Source organism: Lissotriton helveticus, chromosome 11 (assembly GCF_964261635.1).
Source record: "Lissotriton helveticus chromosome 11, aLisHel1.1, whole genome shotgun sequence".
In the NCBI taxonomy this organism is placed as follows: domain Eukaryota; kingdom Metazoa; phylum Chordata; class Amphibia; order Caudata; family Salamandridae; genus Lissotriton; species Lissotriton helveticus.
The window spans coordinates 1,028,482,277-1,028,503,805 of NC_136072.1; the positions used below are offsets into that span (position 1 = coordinate 1,028,482,277).

The window sequence follows — 21,529 nt, forward strand, 5'->3', positions numbered from 1 at the left end:
TTTAGAAATTGTCTGTAGACTATTTGCAAGGCTGTTTAATTTTAGAGGTAATTCCCAACAATTTATGTTACATTGTATACTATTTCTAGGAGGGTTCAGAAGCTATTTGATAGAGAATGGTGTTTAAACTAAATCAGAGTTGGTTATAAAGTCTTTATAATGTTGCTTTGATAAATTATTGTTCACTCCTTGTAATGTGAATAAATCATGGCTGTGACTAACCATTTATTTTCTATACAAGGCCATCCTGTATTGTATTTATCAAACATTTCTTATTGTAAACGATTTTAATCTACACAATAAGCTTTTTACCTATCTAAATATACCTCCGTTGCAATGAAGGAAATGTTTAATTTTATGTGTAGTGTTAGCAGAACAGATGTGTGTAACTGCATATAAATCATAGCTTTGATTGTGGGCTGCTTTATCAAATCTTACCTGCTGGTTGGACATTCTGCATTTTTGCAGATTTGTTTTCTAACCTTGCTTCGCTGTACTCAGAATGATTGATTTTTAAGTAAAGGTAAATATATAATGGGCATGTTCTCAAGTTATTTTTTTACCTTTCAGAAAAGTTAACAAGTGAGCTGCAGAGTCGAGAAAACAAATGCATGGCTATGTACAAGAAGCTCAGAAAATGGCCAGAATGTAACGCACTTTCGAGAAGACTTTTACTGAAAAAGTACGTTGATGTACTGAATGTGTTGCGGGTTTGTTAATGGAAGCAAGCCTAAAAGTACATATGTTGTATTTGCAGATCTGAGGGGGTGAATGGGTCAAACAAGTGAAATGAGAACCTTAATCTACCAGCTGCCTTTGTCCAAAAATGTGATGATTCATCCTTCAAAGACTCCTTTTTAGGTTGGAGCCTTCAAGAGCATTTGCTAGCGCTTGCCTCTCGTGGACGATTCACTGTTAACAAAAAGGTCTTGGAACCCGCCCATCGCTTTCATCAAGGCAGGCCTAACATAATTTCCCTTTCTCTCTGTTGAGCAGGGACCAATCACTAATTGATTTAACCTAATCACTGCCCGTCTGCTGGTCGAGGTACTATTTTGTTCTGTTTCGTTTTTAATGCCTTGCAAACTGAAGGCGTGTGACTAGCAAAACGTGTCCAGTAAGACCAACGAAATTGCAAAGTTTTATTTTCTATAGTTAACTGTCTTTTATTTTGGCAAGTCTTCTTTTCTCACTTTGCACTCATGTTTTCTTTTGTTTTTGCTCGTGGAGTCTGGCCCCTGCGCTGCACCGGAGGCGTCTGGCCCCCGGCACTGCTCCGGAGGCGTCTGGCCCCCGGCACTGCTCCGGAGGCGTCTGGGCCCCCCTGCGCTGCTCTGGAGGCGTCTGGGCCCCCCTGCGCTGCTCTGGAGGCGTCTGGGCCCCCCTGCGCTGCTCTGGAGGCGTCTGGGCCCCCCTGCGCTGCTCTGGAGGCGTCTGGCCCCCCCCTGCGCTGCTCCGGAGGCGTCTGGGGCCCCCCCTGCGCTGCTCCGGAGGCGTCTGGGCCCCCCCTGCGCTGCTCCGGAGGCGTCTGGGCCCCCCCTGCGCTGCTCCGGAGGCGTCTGGGGCCCCCCTGCGCTGCTCCGGAGGCGTCTGGGGCCCCCCTGCGCTGCTCCAGAGGCGTCTGGGGCCCCCTGCGCTGCTCCGGAGGCGTCTGGGGGGCCCCCCTGCGCTGCTCCGGAGGCGTCTGGGGCCCCGGCGTCGGGGCCCCTGCGCCGCTCCGGAGGTGTCTGGCCCCTGCTCCAGTCCACCCAACTCAATCCGAACCTTGCTACCCCAATCCAGTACCCCAATTCTTCTCCAATCCACCCCACTACCTCAACCCTCTGCACTCTACGCCACTGCAATCTTCTCCCCCCCAACTCCACACTAGTGAAATCTACTCCCTCCCCCCCAAGCCTCACTAGTGCAATCTACTCCCCCCCCCCCCCCACCCGCAACGCCACACTTGTCCAATCTACTTCCCCCCCCCCCCCCCCAACTCCACACTAGTGCAATCCATACCACTAACATTTAGCCATGCTGAACAGCAGCCACACTGTTGTACAACATGGCAAAACCACTTTGCAGAAGCCAATAGCGTTTGTAAACGTGAGACCTACTGGCTCTGCCAATGCTTGATTACATATGCTAGCATTTCCCTCCTGAACTGTTTGAGGGTTTTTGTAATTCCCTCTCCTTCAGTATTGATTATACAAGAAAGCTTTTTGAATTAATTGAATATTAAAGAAAATGAGATTAAAATAAAAAAAATCCTCACCTAAAGTAAGTAACTGGCCTTTCCTCCAAAATATATTTGAGCAGGTTTGACCTGCTGCAATTTATTCAGGATGCGGCCTATTGAATTTACCTGGTGTGATAAAAATGCACTTCACTGCACAGAGGTTGGCCCAGAATCGGAAAACATTAGTCAAGGTATTTGAACCAACCTTGTACACCGACTAAGCTTAGTTTATTCCCTTACTTATATAAGGAAATACTTGTCTAGAGCCAGATCAAATGTTACTGGGCTATCTAAATGTGTAAACACTAATTTAAAGATAAAACTGATCTCACCAAAATGTATAATCCATAATTCAAAGAGCAAAAACATGTGTAAAAATGTACGCTAACATCAAGACATGACTGAGGAAGACTAGCTGGGTGGGGGGCTTGAAAGGCTTTGCAGTGCTGCTGGGGTTGAAGGTGCTCCAAACTGGAGCTGCTTTCCACCAAAACTTGAGAACTACCCAGAGTTCACAGCCTCTTTTTTGCATAATTTGTGTCACTCTAAGCCCAAAAGGATATTGTTTGTGTATATATTTTGTTGATGGAAGAAGGTCATCAATTGCAGTGAGTGTAAATGTAAAGAGACCAGGTGCACTCTAAGATGCCCGCTCCAAAACTTAATGAACTGAAGTACATCTTTTATGTTGGTTGTGCATAAGGAAATGACATATTTGGAATAAATTATGTGAAACTTTATTTAAAAAACCAAGTAACATAATGTGTACTAACAGTTGGAAGAAGGCACAATGCTGAAACGCGTCCTATTTTCTGTTTAAAATACGAGATTAAAGTCGTATTTACCTGAACCACGGAGTGCAGTCCATTCTTTTGCCGAAGCAAAGGGAGCTGAGCGAGAATTTGTTCCGTGGTTTCCATCGCCACGACTACGGACACGCACCTACTCCTGAGTGCACCATTGGCGTTTCCTGAGGGAACCTGGAGCGAAACTGACATCGCCACTGCACTGCCGAACATAACTCATTACAAACTTATCTCCGGACCGAAGAGCAGAGTCGACATCGAGGACGGGTGAGTCGGAGGACCAACACGTCCTCGTTTCTGTCTATCTGCTGTGCTTATATCTGAGTGATTGCTGCACATATTAAGCCTCTTTAAATCACGGCTGGAACGAGTGGTTCAAGTACTACAGAGCAATAGCACAAATTAATAACCTTTTCACATTAAGTATTGAAAGATGTACTCAGTCCAAGCATGCAGTGATGCAGCGAATTACATCTTTAAGATCAATACAGGGCAAAGTGGATCAGCAAGCAGTACTGAAACAAATACACAAAGCCCCCTCAAAACTCTATTCGTGCAGCTTAAAAGACTGTTTGAGCCCGAAATCCGAAAATGGTGGGAAGCGACCTCGCTTCCAAAAATATTTGGAAGTTCAACGTATTCCGCGCGGGCTCCGTGTTTACACTGTCCCCGCCTATGAGAATCCATATCCTCAATTACTTGACGAATGGGCAAGTTACACTGCCGAGATGTCTGGAGGCAAGCTGAAAATCTGAATAAAATTTGCTTGGAGTGACCGAGCAAAATGTCAAAAAGAAATTGAAGCGCTAGAAGCTATAATAGCGCAGGATCCGGATTCCACACAGCGTGATGATTTACGTGAAGCGATGAAAAACGCTTTCTGACCAATGAGGATAAAATCAGGAAACGCAAACAAACTAAGTTTCAGAGAGACGCTCAAAATTATGAGCAGGGGCGCATACTGACATTCGCCCGGAAATATGATGCTCCAAGAAGAGCTCTAAGGAGTGGTGCCAACAAGAAAAGTCCCCAAGTGGTCCTAACTTCAGAATCAGATGTAACTGATACTGAGCAATCCGGGGATGAGAGATAAGCAGTAAAAGAGTTGGTTACTTCGCAATCCCTTTTTCACGAGGAGTTTCAATTAATGCGACAGTCGTATCAGAGAGGGACCAAAGGAAAGCCCCCAGAACAAAGACAAGACAGACGTGAAGAGGTGGCTTCAACGTCAGGAAATCTAGGGATGGCCTCGCAAACCAGGAGCAAGAGAGGCAACAGAAGATAACGTCTTCAGATGATCTAACAATCATGAATTTGACCACATATAAACTTTCGAAAACAGAAGAAGTCCTTAAAAAGGGATTAACATTTTGTACATCACATGACTTTGAGTACACACAAACCAGAATTGATCGGATTCTATTCACACGAAAACTTCTGAAATTTCACAAACTCAGAAACGTCACAAATGGGAATATGGACACGGCAAGCAGCAACCCACTTATGGAAAATCTTGAGATGGATGACCTAAATCTAGAAATTATGGCTAGCCAAATAAGTCATCCCAATCAACAACCCATGGACATGGCCGAGACTGCTGAACAGTTTGGAATCGCACAAACTGGAGCAAAGACTGGGTTCAAGCCTCCGTCGAGATTTGTACCTATAATGCCACATGATGCCATAGATGTTTTTGAGGAAGCAGTCAAAACTGGCTTGGACAAAATGAGAAGTCGAGGCTCGAAGAACTTCAATCTAAGACAGTGGAATCTATCATCCGCCCAATGTACGGCACTGCATAAACTAAAATCTAATTCCAATGTAATTTGTAAACCATCTGATAAAGGAAGAAATATTGTTTTAATGACTGGAATTTTACTGCACAGAAGCACTACGCCAATTCAAGGACACAACCTGTTGCACCAAAATCAGCAGAGATGAGTACAATACCAGTATCATCGAGTATCATGAACTGCTCGATAAATGGGTATCAGAGGGTATGCTTGATACCAATGAACATTAATTTCTGATATGTCAACAGCCAGTCACACCAACGTAAAAACGCAGTATCACCTCCGGGCAGACCCATCATTTCATCAAAGGGCAGTCTGACTGAAGCAATGTCTCAATATTTGAATTTCTTTTTGATTGAACATGTCAAAACCTTACCCTCCTACAAAAGGGATACAACTGATTTCATCAGAATAATCTTAGATATTGTTTGGGAATCTGATATGTTGATGATTGTTTTGGATGTCACAGGGTTGTACACGTGCATGGCTCACAAACCTGGCGTACAAGCAGTACAATATTTCCTCAAAACCCGCTCTTTGAAGTTCTTAAGGCATAATGTGATGCTGATCGAGTTTTTGACTTTCTGCCTAAAAAACAATATTTTCTTGTTCCAAAAGCAATACTACAGACAAAGACGGGGTACGGCGATGGGAACCTGCTTCGCCCCCAGCTACGCGAACTTGTTAGTCGGCTGGTGGGAGAAGCAGGTTGCCTGGGCCGATGAGAACCAACACTGGGTCTTTTCAATAATCGGGTGGCACCGATCTATTGATGACCTTTTCATCTTTTGGAAAGGTCCTAAAACTGAAGCTGAATCTTACATCAGACACCTTAATAACACTGTCAATTTGCATTTCAGTGGTAACATCAGTGATACAGAGGTAGACTTTTTAGATCTCAAAGTCTTTATTAAGGACGGAAAAATCTGCACTTCATTATTCCGTAAAATCACTGCAGGAAATTCCACCTTGGAAGCCAACAGCTGCCATCCAAAACCTCTCAAGAATAGTATCCCGTACGGGGAATTACTACGCCTTAAGAGGAACTGTACATTAGAACAAGATTTTGAGAGCAGCTCACAAGTCAATACTAAGATTCAGAGCAAGGGGGTACTCTGATTAAATTCTAAAACAAGCCTAAGATAAAGCTCAAAAAATTCAGAGACAAAACTTACTAAAAGAGAAAAGCAGACTAAGCAGTAAGGATGACAATACCCCTCGTTTCATTACAACTTTCTCAAGTGCCTCAACAAATCCAACAAACTATATCTCGTAATTGGCACATCTTAAAATCAGACGGAATAATTGGAAGTGAGATATCGTGTTACCCTAAAATTACATATAAGAGAAATCGATCATTAAGTGACCTTATGGTACACAGCCACTTTGATTTAGTTCAGTTCTTAGGACACCTCGATTAGGCAATTTGACTGGATTATTTCCATGTCAACATTGTAAAGCTTGTAAATTAAGCACTGAGATTACCACCTATCAAATACCAGGTACATCTATTACTAGGCAAATCAATAAATTCTTGACCTGTACCACCCCATATTGCGTATATTGCCTTGAGTGTCCGTGTAAGCTTCATTATATCGGCAGTACGATACACCCAGTGAAAAGAATACTCGAACATGCTAGACCTATTCAGCACAATGACCCAAACTACCCTGTTGCAAGGCACTTCGCTCAAGAACACAAAAGTGATCGGAATCTCTTACGGTTCTTTTGTTTAGATCAGGTTCCTATGAAAGATCGGGGAGGAGACAGGGAGACCCAATTGCGGAGACTGGAATAGAGATTTCTCATTGATCTCCAAACCAGAACTCCGCTAGGCCTTAATACAGAAGAAGAATTAGTGATCCATTTAGGAAAATAAGTGAACATATTTTTTTTTCTCCTCCGTTTATCCCTCCTCCCACAAATGATATGATTACCACTTGTTACCCTGTCACCCACTGAGCACTTTTGCATATTTTACCCATATTTTGTAGATTTCAAAGATTTTTTGTAATTGGATGAGTGCCATTCTTGTATATAAATTGATATTCATTTTTAGGAATTTGAACATTTATAGAAACAATGAATTTGAGAATTGTTGAGTGTTGCAAATAAGAAACATGCATTCTACAGTAATTAATTTGGTTGAAATTATGCATATCAATGCCCATCCAGGGCTTAATTTTTGTTAATGGAAGACTGTCATCAATTGCAGTGAGTGTAAATGTAAAGAGACAAGGTACACTCCAAGATGGCCGCTCCAAAAGTTAATGAACTGAAGTACATCTTTTATGTTGATTGTGCACAAGGAAATGACGTATTTTGAAGAAATTATGTTAAACTTTATTTAAAAAACCAAGTAACATAGTGTGCAGTAACAGTTGGAAGAAGGCTCGATGCCGAAACGTGTCCTGTTTTCTGTTTAAAATGAGATTAAAAGTTGTATTTACCTGAACCACGGAGTGCGGTCCATTCTTTTGCCGAAGCAAAGGGAGCTGAACGAGAATAAATGTGTGTGTGTGTGTATATATGTGTGTGTGTATATATATATATATTTATATATATATATATATATATATATATATATGTGTGTGTGTATATGCATGTGTATGTGTATATGTATGTATGTGTGTGTATATGTATATGTTTGTGTATGTGTGTGTATATGTATATGTTTGTGTATGTGTATATATGTATGTGTGTATTTGTGTATATGTATGTGTGTATGTTTGTGTGTGTGTGTATATATATATATTTGTGTATATATATATATATATATATATAAAATACACACACACACACACACACACACACACACACCCTCCCCCCCTACACACATCTATTTGCGGGCGCCAGTAAGTAGGTATAGTTAGGACCTATTATCCATAGGAAAAGCGTTTTTTGATTTGCCAATATCCTTGGCGCTGGTTGACGAATCTTGGTGAAATTTTTAAAAACTAATGGGGTGCTCCTGTCCTGCAAGTTTCGGTGTGATTTATCAAGTGGGGCAAAAAAAAAAGGGGGGGGTCCTAAAACACGTTTTCCCCATGTTAATTTTCATAGGAATTTTGGAACAGGTTACAGCCCGAACTGCTGAACGGAATTACACCAATTTGGCAAAAAGGTACCTCTTGGTTCACTCTCTTTTTTTAAATGGTGTAAATCCATTCAGTAGTTCCAGAGAAATTTAAAAAATAAAAATATCGACATCTGAGCACCGAGGCGTATTCACGACTCCTCGCGAGCTGACTTCAGATTGGTTGCCAACACTCCAAACCAGGAAGTGTTGGCAGCCATCTGGTGACTCTGTAACCGAGTCACAATAAATCTGTAGAAAAAAAGGTGAAAAACAATAAAAGGGGGCCGGGTAGAAACACCCTTACCTCCTAGACCCCAGGCCCCAAAAAAGCATTTGAAAAAAAGAAAATCTCCCGAATTCGCACTGGGTGCACGAATTCATCTGAGAGAAACAAAAACCCGAAGCGTGGGCTCCCTTGCTTTGTTTTACTTAAGCCCCAGGGTGGGCCAGGTCCTGGGAGCAATGCCCAATTATGTAGCTCCTATCCCCCTCACACTGCCCTGGGAGCTGCCACCTCCCCGGGGCGTTGACAATTAAACGCGGGGGCACGCGGCCGGGCTCTGAATTTTTTTTTAATGTGTTGGGGGGCGAGGGGCTCGAACCTACCTCCCTGGGGCACTAATTGTTTAAATACGGGGGTCCGTTGCGGGGCCCCGGGGACCACCAACTCCCCGTTGCTATCTTCTCGTTGGGGAGAGGCCGCGTGGCCCCCCCTCCTGGAGCCCTTAATGGCCCTGGGGACCGCCACCCCCCAGGGCCGGCTCCTGCAATGTCTTGTGGTGCCCACCCCATGGACATTGCTGTTTGCTATGGCGGGGCGGGAGCACAGCTCCCAACCTGCCATAGCAAACACTGCTTTGCTTTGTTGAAGCAAAGCAGAATTGCTGTTGGGCAAGTGGAGCTGCCTGTTAGCCGTGGATTGGTGTCCCCGGGGCCAGAAGTGGTCCAGGAGGGGGGCCGCACGGCCACCCCCTTTATTTAAAAAAAAAAAAAAAAAAAAAAAGAATGGCCGGGCCCCAGGGATGGGGTCCCCGGGCCTAAATTGGCCTGGGGAACGGGACTGCGCGCCCTCCCCCTCACCACTGTTCTCTCGCCGGAGGCCCAGCCCCCTCCCTGCAGCACTCTGCAGACGCACCCCCTGGCGCGTTCTAATTTGAGGAATTAAGTCCCTTTGAATACTGAGGGTCCCGTGGGGTGGGGCCCAACTAGGCCACCAGGTACCTCCAGTAAGTGACACACAGCTGCACTGCAGAGAGGTGTCCGAGGCCATATCACTTTTTACAACACTCTTGAAACGCACCTCTTGGCACATTGCTGGTGGGAGAGGAGTTGGCCTAACGGTGGGGAGAGGAGTTGGCCTAACGGCTAGGGCGCTCGACCTCGGACCAGGGGATCTGGGTTCGAGTCTCGGTAACGACGCCAAAACCTCCTGTGATTCTGGGCAAATCAGTTAATCTCCCCGTGTCTAAAAAGGTAACTGGTGCTATGTAAAGCGCTCTGATACCTGATTCGGTTCGGGTCTAGTTCGCGCTATATAAAACTCTGCAAAAAATAAAAAAGGTCCCCTTGTGTCCTGAGGACCTCAGGACACAAGTGGACTTTATCCCCCGAGCAGCAGTGCCCCAGGAGCCGCATTTGCAGAGTCGTGTAAAAAGGGTGCGTGGACTTTGAGCACTCTAAGCAATCCAGCTGTAAGGAGCTTACTGGAGGGAATAGAGTTCTTGTTGGGCCCCCAGGCACTTCAGGAGGAAAGGGGGACTTCATCCCCCAACCAAGAGCACACCAGGAGGCGCGTTTGCAGAGGGGTGGAGAAAGGGGGCGCGGCCTTTGTCTACCGCTAAATAATCCCACTGTGTGGGGCTTACTGGAGTTAAGAGGTAGGCTAGTTGGCCCCTAAAGGACCCCCAGCAGCGAAGAAAACTTCAACCCCCATCCAAGAGCACGCCAGGGAACGCGCTTGCAGAATGGTGGGTAAATGGGGCGTGGCCTGCTATCAGAATTAAGCAATTCTGCTGTGCGGGACTTACTGGAGGTAATAGGAGGGGTAGTTGGGCCCCAAGGATGTCCTTGGGGGCCATGTACCCCTCTTGTTACCTCCAGTAAGTCCCACACAGTGGGATTGCTAAAACGTCTTTGGAGGCCATGTCCCCATTTCTCCACCGCTCTGCAAACTCTCCTCCTGGCAGACTACGGGATGGGGGATGAAGTCCAATTTACTCCTGAGGGACTTTGGGGGCCAAGAAGCCCTTCTGGTACCTCCTGTAAATCCTGTGCAGTGGAATTCCTGACCGCTGGTCGGAGGCCCAGCACCATTTCTCCACCACTCTGCAAACGCGACTACTAGTTAAAGTGTTTGCAATGTAATAGGTTTCGCACTTGCGAAAGTTAGAGCTATTGGCGTTCTAAATGTGAACGTTTTTTACTAATGTTTTTTGGAGTGGATGTACATTGTGTGTAGTGGTATTATGTGGTATGTTGTGCAGTGAAATTATGTGGATAGAAAGTATGTGATATTTAATGTATAGGAATTATGTGGAGTGGGATTGTGTTTAATGGAGAGTAATTATGTGGTATGTGTGAGAGTGCCATCTTTCTTGCATGGCATGCCACCACTTTTTGCGGAATTGCTGATGTGCTTTGACTGAGTGTGCCCTGGGTCCCTGCATATCAGGTGCCCAGGGCCTGTGTTCCTTCCCTAAAACTGTTTTGAAGCAAAAACCCAATTGGCATCTCTGGCCACATGTCAGCCCCTGGTAAATGGTACCCTAGGTACCCAGGGCATTGTGACCAGAGAAGACCCGCAAGGGCTGCAGCACTTATTGTGCCACCCTTAAGGGCCCTGCACCCTGACACCCACACCCTGCCTTGGCAGACTGAGTTTTCTGGTGCAGACCTAAACAAAGAGTCGACATGGCACACATCCCTGTGTGCCATGCCCACAAACCCACTGCCCTGGCATACATCAGTCACCCCTCTAGCTGGGTGCCCTATGCCAGTGGTGTGGGCACAGGTGCATGAGCCCTGTGCCCCTACAGTACCCAGGGCCATTCCTGGGCACTGTAAGTGCAGTGATGCCATTAAGAGTATATGGTGCTGGGAAGTTGTCATTGCGAACTCCACAGCACCATAATGGCAACACTGAAGACTGACAAGTTTGATATCTAACTTCTCTGCACATTAAACCCACACTGATACCAGTGTGGGATTTAATGTAAAATACACCACAGAAGACATCTTAGAGATGCCCCCTGAAATCTAACCTACAATCCACGTCTTGTCTGAGAGGCTGCCTACGCTGCCACACAGCAGACATGTTGCTGGACCCCTGGGTGATGAGCCGTCCGCTCTCCTGGGCCTGCAACAATGCACGTCCTGGGCAAGGTGCTAGGTCTCCTCCCCCAGGATGGACAGGGGGAAGCTTCAAAGGCATACCGCCTTTGTGAGCTTCTCCAGACCACTTGCTGTACTCAGCAACTTGCCCCCCCAGTTCTGACCCCCACTCTGGCGGGAAGACTGGCGGGAAACCCTACGTGAGGAAAGGGTGTCTGCCAGCCTGTGCCAGCTCCACCCCTCAGGTGGGAGAGGCGAGGTGAAGCACAACCCCAGGCTCCAGCCATCTTGAGGATGGGGAGCCCTGCCCAATCAAAAATAAGCTCCTGCCCCCCTCCTACAGAAGAGGAGCAAGCTAGGAGGTGGTCCCTGCCCTACCTGTAACGCCCCTAAATGTAGTATTTAGTGGCACCCTGGATCTTCCTTCCTTAGATCCCGATTTCGAAACAAGAAAGAAGACCAAGAAGAAAAAGACCTGCCGTGCAGCTGCTAACAAGAGGACAACACCAACTGACTTGGCCCCAGCCCTACAGGCCTGTTGATCCTTGAACCTGCTCCTGCTAAATCCCGGCGTCTCCTGCGGACAGCAACCTCAAGAACCCCGGAGGACCTGCCTGCCTTGACCCTCTTAGAGACTGGGACTCCCATGAGCAGTGGCTCTGCTCAAACAGCAATACCCCTGGTGCCAGCCAGGAACCGCAAATCCAGCCCACTCTGCACCTGCCGAGCCCGGCCTGTGCCCGATTGGACAAAGACCCAGAGGAGGTCCTCCCAGCGATTCCTACCTGGAATCCAGTGCCCAAGGACCCTTCTCGATGACCCCGACAACGCCTGCAGCCTCAGAACAAGGGACCCCTCCAACCGCAACGAGCAGAGGGTACGTTTTCCCGACGTCAAGACACCCCTGCACCTGGCGCCCTCCGGCCCCCTGTGCCCAACTCCCCCGGGTGCCTACCTATCCTCCAAGATCCCAACTTAGCCCGCGAAGTGTTGGTTGCTCCTGAAGCTCCTCTGTCCCCGAGCCTGCAGCCTTTGTTCACATTCCAAGATCTCCATTGAATAACATTGAGCGCCCGACATCTCAAAAGCACCCTGCACCCAGCCGCCGAGTGCCCCTGGCAGTACAACCTTTGTCCTAATCTACTTCCCCATTTGCCCTGAGCAAGTGACCAGGAGCCCAGCTCCCACTGCTGCGTGGCCTGCTTGCCAGCATCCACCAACCGAAGGCCACCTGCCTCTCATAGGATAACATTGGGCCTAACTACCTCTGCACCCGGCTGCCCCTGTGCCACTGAGGGTGTAACAACTGTACCTACCTTACCCTGGGAGAGCCCTCAGTCTATGCCCAGAACCTTAACTCTGCCAGTCGAATACTTACCTAAAAGCCGGTAAATCACTTTCCTTCCATAGGATAACATTGACTGATTTCACTTGAACATTCTTCTAAGTGTGGAGTTTTGAAACTTTAAAATATTCATCTAAAATCAGCTGAACAACGAATTCCGATCTACTCACCTGTTATCAGGAGAGAACCCAGTGCTGTATCTTTTAGCCCAAACTCAACAGTTGATGGAAAGAATGCAGAACAATGTCATACATGCACACCGTACAGAGATCTGGACCTAAATCCATAGTTTTTTTGCTCACCATGCCATTCCAGTTTGAACCCAGCCATATGCAAATCAGTCTTGACCCTGTGCCCCATGAGAACAGTCCAGCCCGAACTTCCAAGCCAGGTCCTCCCTGGACTGGAAACGAGCATCCTAGGACCGGTTTTGGGCAGATCAGTTGACTGGGGGTGAGTGCTTGATTCGCTCAAGCACTCCGTCCATCATCCCCTTTGCTAACGCTTTGTTCGCCCTGAGTTGGCAGGGTATGCCCAGACGTGGGTCCCTTGCTCACTCTACCACTGGATTCAAGATAGCCTGGCTGATGAGGATTATGAATGCGAAACAGGTCGCAGGATGCTTGTTTCCGGTCCAGGGAAGAGTTGGCTTGGCAGTTCGGGCTGGACTGTTCCCATGAGGCACATGGTCAGACTGATTTGCATATGGCCATGACTGAACTGGGGGTGGTGGAGTGAGCTAAAGAATGATGATGGATTAAACTCAGATCAGTTGACTTGGGGTGAGTGCTTGATTTGCTCAAGCACTCAGTCCATCATCCCCATTGGTATCTCTTAGCCCAGCACGGACCCTGATAAGTAATTTTAACCATACTTACCAGTAACTTGAATTTCCTTCCATAGGAACCCATTGTCTGTTTTTCACCAGAAAAGTTTCTAAGTGTCGATTTTCAGAAACTACAAATATTCCTTAAAAACCACCTGTTTGACTTAAACGCATTCTTTCAACTGTTTACAGGAGATACACCAGTGCTGGATCCAGGATCCAACACGGAGTAAGAAAAAGTAATCATAACACTACTTACCTGCTAAGTGAATTTCCTTCCATAGGATAGCATTGGTGATTCTATGTGAAAACGTTTGTCAACTTTTAAAATACAATACTATTCCTTAAAAATCACTACTGTAACCAAAACGCGTTTACTTAACTGTTTACAGGACATGTCTCAGGACTGAATCTAGGATCCAGTCCTGGGGTTAGAAAAGTAATCTACGAAGTAACTAATTGCATTTAACTAGAAATTCCCATTGAGCTCAATGTTGCATTGTTTGAAATTGTGTTGCCTATTGCAACAAACTGTAACTATTGTAATTAAAAAGTCTATTGCCTATTTGAAAAGTATTTATCTAAAGTAACTCATTCTGAGAAAGTATATTTTGATACCTTGTTGGTTCTAAAATAAAACAAATATATCTTTTGATACAAAACAATTGGCCTAGAGTTCAGTTCTTGAGTGTGTGAGACCATTTGCTGACTGAGTGTGTACAACAAAAGCCTCTGACACTGCCTTGCTGCACTACCAACCGACCACTTTAGAGAGTAAGGTTATACCTAACTTTAGCCTCTGCCAAACCTCTCGGGACTGTGGACTCTGCTCACACTGTACCTTACTTTGGTACAGTATATACAGAGCCACTTTCTTACAGTTCCTATATTCGTCATGGGACAAGACACCACTACTTCGACTGTCTGCGCACGCTGGACTTGCTCTGGGCGCAGACACTGCAACCCGGAAGACTCCTGCTGCTCCTGGTCTCGTCGTTCTGCAAGTCTGCTGCCTGTGCTCCATAGAGGATCCTCTTGAGGCCTGTGGACATCCAAGACACCTGAATGAATCTCCTTTGAAGTGAAAGAGTCACTTCCTTGCATCTGCAGGCACCGCAACAAAGCTGACCGGTCTGCTGTTCCTGGGCTCCCACTGACTCCGAAAGGCTCAGCAACACAGATTGTTGTTATTCACTTCCCCCGAGGCCTGCATGGTCTTCTCACCAGGTTTGAGGCCAGTATCTTTTGTCGAAGCCGCAGGAACCGAACCCCTGTGCACAGTGTCGACTTGCCGTTGCAAAGGCTTGTTGGCTATCTTCCTCAGATCTTCAGACTCCAAGTAGCCTCCACCTCAAGCATCTCCTGTGACCAAGATCTTTGTCCTCACCACATCGTGTACTGTGGGCCTGCATCTTTGATGAGCTGCTCAAGGTCCTCTTGCAACTCCAGTGCCTTTGTCCTGTGGGCCCTCTTGAGGGTCTTCTTTGATGCCAGTGGGCCCCACTGTTTGCTCGAAGCCTACTCTGACTCCCCTGTTTGTGGTGAGTCTCTTGGACCTTGCTAATCTAGACTACACCCTTTTCTTTTTTCCCTTTCCATGCTGTTTGCAGTTGCCAAGGCTTGTTGGTGCTCCGGACGGACACTGACCCTTCAACTTCGGACGTCCGACAGCTCATGAACAGCTCCTGGTCTTCCACAGCATCGCCTGGTCCACACAGCTGCATCTACAAGGTCACCGGCAACTCTCCTGCAACACCATACATCAATGGGCATTTGTCTTCCATACCTCCCTGGTCACTCCCGAGTGGCATAGACTCTGTCCCATCTGCTTACAGGTACTTCTCATCTTGAATCCACCTTTGGGTTCCACCAGACACTTCTTCACCAGTGACATCTTCCTGAAGTCCTCCATTGATTACGACGGCGGTTTCTGACGCCATTTCGCACCTATGAACCCGGCTTCCCTGGTGTAGGTATCCTGGTTCCTGGGGTATCCATGGGTGGGGTGGCTCACCAATCTTCTGTTTTTCACTGGTTTCTTCAGGGTCCATTGGGAAGATTCCTACTTTAAAATTGCAACCGTGACTTACCAATTGTCTTGAATTATGCCAGCAGTCATGTTCCCACACTGCACACCGCCTCCATGGGGTTCCTGGTTACTTACCTCTGCTGGTGTCTTGGGTCTCCAGCTTTTCGACGTCCTCTGGGTACAGTCTTGACTGGAGTCGCAATTTTTATCCCTCTAGTTTAGTATGTGGTATGGTCTCCCCCCGGCGACCACTGTGTATTCGTACTACTCACCTGTTTAATGTGCAAAGTTTTGTGTGCATTGTGTATATTTAGGGATAGGAGATATTTGTATGTGTTAGTTAGTGTATTATAATAAAATAAATATTTTTTATAAATACTGTCTGGTTCTTTTTCAATTAATCTATACCAATAAGATTATGATCTGGTAAGACAAGCTGCTTAACACTCCTTCTGGACCAAGCCTGAAGACTGTTCTCCACAGCTACCACTTAGAGAGCTTTTTAAGGTTGTCTAAGACCACTAAAATCACCATATGGGTTGTCTGGATTAGTGCAGGGTGCTGCACTTACATAAATGAGCACCATATACTAAGCCAGCCCCATACAATAATGGTTCATTTTCTGCATTTATATTGCAAAACAATTGTTCCGTATCATGGGGAACTGTTATTTGTCTGTGGATGTCTTCGGCTACCTTTAACATTGATTTAAAGATGAGTATTTATATCTACGGTAATCTCCGCAGCGTTTACATTCCACGACCCCGATATATGGCATTTTCTTTTTGCTAACTTATTTGTTTTCGGCTGTTCAGCTTTAGTTTGTCGCTCCCGTTACCCAAACCTTGTTTACTGTATTCTTCCACAAACTCACTTTCTGTGAACAGACCTTTAAATCCGGAGCTTGGTGTTTATTTTTATTTTTCTGACTTCAAAGTCAGAGGGTTTGTGACACTCCTGCTGAGTACCTAAGTAAGAGGATAGTGTGTAGGATGTTTTTTTTCCTAGCTGACAACAAAATAACTAATGCAAAAGCATTACCCAATGAACTCTCCTGATATTTCACAATATATCAGATGGAGCACACTTTTTTCGTAATTCTGAAATGTGGTGGAAACAAATATTTGAATACATCAGTACACAAGGTGATGACATTTGCACCCATTATCATTTGTGTGCAATAAAACCATATTTCGGTGCCAATGTAGTGGTCATTTCAATTGAAAATGTGTTGCCTGTAATGGCTATGCGCTACCACACTATGCATACTCCACTCCACGCCACCCTTCCACTCTATGCCACCCTTCCACTCTATGCCACTCCATTCTACGACATGCACCTCCACTCTATGCCTCTCCTCTCGAAGACATACTCACACGGCACACCACTTGACTCCATGGCACTCCAATCTATGCCACTCGGTCCACAACACTCCTCCCTACACCAATCCACACTACCAAAATCTACCCATTATACTCCACCCCAATTTACCCCAGCCCAATCTACCCTAAATCAGTCTACCCCACCTAACTCCATTCTACCCCAATCCAATCCACTCCGATCCAGTATACCCCACTCCAATCTATCCCACTCCACTCTACCCTGATATACCCCACTCAATCTAACCCAAGCAACACCACCCTCTCTACCTCACTCCACCTAAATCTACGGCACTCTGCTCAAGTGTACCACACTCTGCACCAAGCTACCCACTCCACTTCAATCTAGCCAACTGCACTCCAGTCTACTCCCTCCACTCTACTCCACCCAAGTCTACCTCAGTCCAATTTACCCCACTCATTCCAATTTATTCCACTGAACTCCAAACTCCACTACGATCTATCCAACTCCTCTCCACCACAACCTATCCCACTCCACCACAATCTACCCCATTCCGATCTACCACAATCCCTATTGTACTCCAATCTATCACACTCCAATCCACCCAATCAACCCCACTCCAGTCTACCACACTCCTCTAATCTACCCTGCTCCACTCCACCCCAATCTACCCAACCCCACCCCACCCCACCCAACCTCACCCCACCCAATCTACCCCACTCCAAATCAACTCCACTCCAACCTGCCTCACTCCATTCCAATCTACCCTACTGGAATCCACCCAATCTATCCAACTCCACTCCACCCCACTTCGCTTCACTCTACCCCAATCTAATCCAATATGCTCCAAACTACCCTTCCCCCAATATACCCATCTCCGTACCACCTTTCTGCCCCCCCTCTGCCGCCTTCTGCCCTCCACCCTACTGTTATCCACCCAATCTACCCCATTCCACTCCAGTGTACCCTACTCTAGCCCTAATCTCACTCCACTCTTCCCCACTCCAATCTATCCCAGTATATCCCACTACACTTTGCCCCAATAGATATCCCACTCCAATCTACCCCAATCCACTAGTGTACCCCACTCCAACCCAATCACCCCCAATCCAACCTACCATACCACGTTAATCTACACAACTCCCTCACTCCAGTCTACCCCACTGTACCCCAATCTGCCGCTGTGCACTCTTTGCCAATCTATTCCACTTTAACCCATTCCACTCTACCCCTAATTACCCGCACCTCACACAAGACCACTAACTTTTAGCCATGCTGACCAGCAGCCACACTAGTTAACAGCATGGATAAAACACCTTGCCAAAGCCATTAGCTCTTGTATAGACTAAACCTATTGTCATTTCCAATGCTTGCTTATTTAAAGTTCCAGTTATCAAAGACTTATTGAACTGAGGCTTCCCTTCTGTGAACACGTCCTTTCCACCACTGTTACTTAATCTTATTTGCAAATTAATGGGCTCCCCTTTAGAGCCTGTTCAAAGAGCAATGTTGCATCATCTTTCATGGAAAGCGGCCTGTTTAATTGCTGTTACTTCAACAAGAAGTGTCGGAACTCCGAGCTTTGTCCGCTATAGAATCTTTTATTGTTGCTCATGCAAATAGTGTTTTAAGGCAATCCTTCATTCTCACTGAAAATATTATCTGATTAGAACATGAATCAAACCATTACTAAAATTTTTCAAGTAACCTTCCTCACCTCCAGAGAAGGCCCTCCACTTGCTGGATATTAAGAGATTTTTAAGCTTCTATTTAGAAAAAGAAGACTTTTTGTGAATTATGGTAATTTCAGGCAAGGGTTGCCAACCTCAAAAAAATCTGTTGCAAGACTAATATTGGCTTTTATCTTACCTTACCAATTTTTGAACGGTCTCTTCTTCCAAAACTGCAGGCATATACCACGAGGGGAAAAGTTGCTACCACAGCATGGATTAGAAATATCCATATTGCAGATATCTGTAAAGCCGCAACATGGAGATCCTTCCACATAGTCACTAAACTCTTAAAAACCTTTTAAGTAAAAGAAAAAAAGCTGTAAACAATTTATATATGTAGTTATCAGAAAATAATCTATTATAATATTTAGCAGTTTACTAAATTTTTTAAGCGCTTAGTAACACCAGTGAAGATGCTAGGGTGCAGAATAAGATTGCATACTTGGATCACAAATGCAACTGCCAGTACACGGCATGATGTGACGATGTGCCTCCTAGGTTCTCTGTTAAATGTAAAAACTACTGCCTCTAGGCTTTTATTTATGTTCTCCTGTTTTCCACATATGGATGCTGCAATGCAGTTCTATGAACATAATTAAAGAATTGTTTTGGAATAGTCATGAAAAATGAGGCCTTTTAGGCTTTCCTCAACAAGTTCATGTATAGATTTATGAATAAAGATTTTGATTCTGTTTCAATCAAAGTGAGCTATTTATATAAAGATGGTTTAGGTCCACACATGCCTCAGGGAATTAATCTCTTGTTTCCTATGATGCAGAATCAGAACTACAGGTATGTAATATTTTTTTTATCTTGAGTGCCACTTTAGCATGAGAAACTAAAGCCAGGGTTTATTAGCAGCCATATAAAAACATAAAATCCATTAATTATGTGAACTTAATTTTAAACCAAAGATCCTTGGATTTCCACCCTCAAGGTGGGTCCAGTGAATGGCATTCTGAAAAACTCTACATATGTTTTCACCAAATTATAATTGTTGTGGTCCATAGACCCTGAATGGTATATTGTCTCCCTGGTTCCTGTTGGAGAACCCTTGGAAATGGTAAAGAAAGTTGCTTCAATCGCAGGTACATAAAAGCTGTGTTTTTCTTATGGGTGTACTGAAATGAGCACATACACTTAGTGAAATAACCATTTGATATACTGAGCGGATTCACTTGTATTGCTGTAGATTTGGTTTCATCAGGCTGATTTTTCTTCTGTTTTGTCATGCTCTAGCTCAGATGACTGGCAGTTCTACCTCAGTTACTTCGACTCAGTCTTTCATCTAATTGATGAATCCTGGAATCCACCTACAGAAGGAGAGCAGTAAGTTATTTACTTGTTTTCCCATCTTGAAGAAAACTACTGGTAAATGTTGAGCACACAAATTAAATTGCAAGCTTACCTTTTTAAGAATTTGATGTTTTCATCCATATAAAATGGGCATTGTACGGTGCTATTTCATTATACCTGATAGTGGAGCTGGATTGGTGGGAGGCAGAGTCTAAGTTGGGAAAGCTCACCACTATTTGAATCAACCCACAGACACGCTAAACTTCATCCTGTTGGAGTATGATTCTGTTGAACAGTGCATTCAAGTATTTTTCTTTCTATAAAGATAAGCACTGGGCTGGGAATTCATTTGAGTTATCATTGTTGAGCTCTGAGCTGGAGCACCCCCACACTAACTCCCTGAGAATTGTTCGCTACCACCGAATCAAATGCTTAAAGACATTATACTTTGCCTGACTTGTAGAACAATAGTAGGGCGGACTCTGGCACATCCGTGTCTAACTACCTCATCCTCCACAGTTGAGGCCTAGTGGCCCTGCTTGCTATGTTTCTCCCAAATGGGGGCTGACACAACCCTTCTGTAGTGAACTGTCTGCCTTGTAGATATAGCTTTCTTGGAGAGAATCCTTTGTTCTTCTTTCAGGTTGAATTAATTTCCATATTCCTATGCTGGGCTAACACATCTGCTGCAGGCTTGATACTTAGCCTCTAATATGCTGCCATTTGTCACTAAGCACTCGTATGACGTCTTCAGTGTCTCCACCTTGTAGCAATCTTTTGGGTTCACTCTTCATTGATATTTCAAGTAACTATTCTCACGCTTCGATAATACGCCACCTTCCTTTTCCATATATGTTCCAAGTAGTACATTCTCAACAAGCAGTGGCCGTATAGGTGAGCTCAAACCAAGGACCAAGTAACACACTTCAGTTGGGGTGAGAAAAGACATTCTTTCCCCACCGCCCCACCTTATTCAGGAGACTGCAGAACTCAAGACTTCCATTATCTTTTGTGATGTCTGAAAAATTGTAGTCTTAATAGACCGGCTCCACATCAAAATCCCGGTACAAAAGGGGGTGGTGATAGACGGAGCACCTGACCCAATCAAACACTCGCACCCAGTCGAAAGATCTGGGTTTAATCCATCACCGTTCTTTAGCCCACTCTGCCACCCCAGTTCAGACATGGCCATATGCCGTCTTCAGCCAGGCTTGCCAGAAACCGGACCTAGGAAGCTTGTTTCCGGTCCAGGGAAGGCATGGCCTGGCAGTTCGGGCAGGACTTTTCCCATGAGGCACAGGGTCAGACTGATTTGCATATGACCATGTCTGAACTGGGTTGGCAGAGTGGGCTAAACAACAGTGATGGATTAAACCGAGATCTGTTGACTGGGTGTGAGTGTTTGATTGGTTCAGATGCTCAGTCCATCACCACCCCCTTTTGTACCGCTTTGTTCGCCATGAGTTGGCAGGGTATGCTCAGACGTGAGTCCCTTGCTCACTTTGCCACTGGATTCAAGCAAGCCGGGCTGAAGACGGCTGTAATGCCAGAAACCGGTCCTCGGAAGCTTGTTTCCGGTCCAGGGAAGGCATGGCTTGGCATTTCGGGCTGGACTGTTCCCATGAGGCACAGGGTCAGACTGATTTGCATATAGCCATGTCTGAACTGGGGTGGCAGAGTGGGCCAAAGAACGGTGATGGATCAAACCCAGATCTTTTGACTGGGTGTGA

General features: G+C 45.6%; 1 protein-coding gene across 1 annotated transcript in view; it reads left to right on the forward strand.

Moving 5' to 3' along the window:
• The window catches only part of NAA25 (N-alpha-acetyltransferase 25, NatB auxiliary subunit), a 988,861-nt gene that overhangs the window by 243,432 nt on the left and 723,900 nt on the right, over nt 1-21,529 (forward strand). The window contains exons 8-9 of the mRNA XM_078667429.1: nt 571-682; nt 19,743-19,832. Of these exons, the coding sequence (XP_078523555.1) occupies nt 571-682; nt 19,743-19,832 (202 nt within the window). The remainder of the gene's footprint in view (nt 1-570; nt 683-19,742; nt 19,833-21,529) is intronic.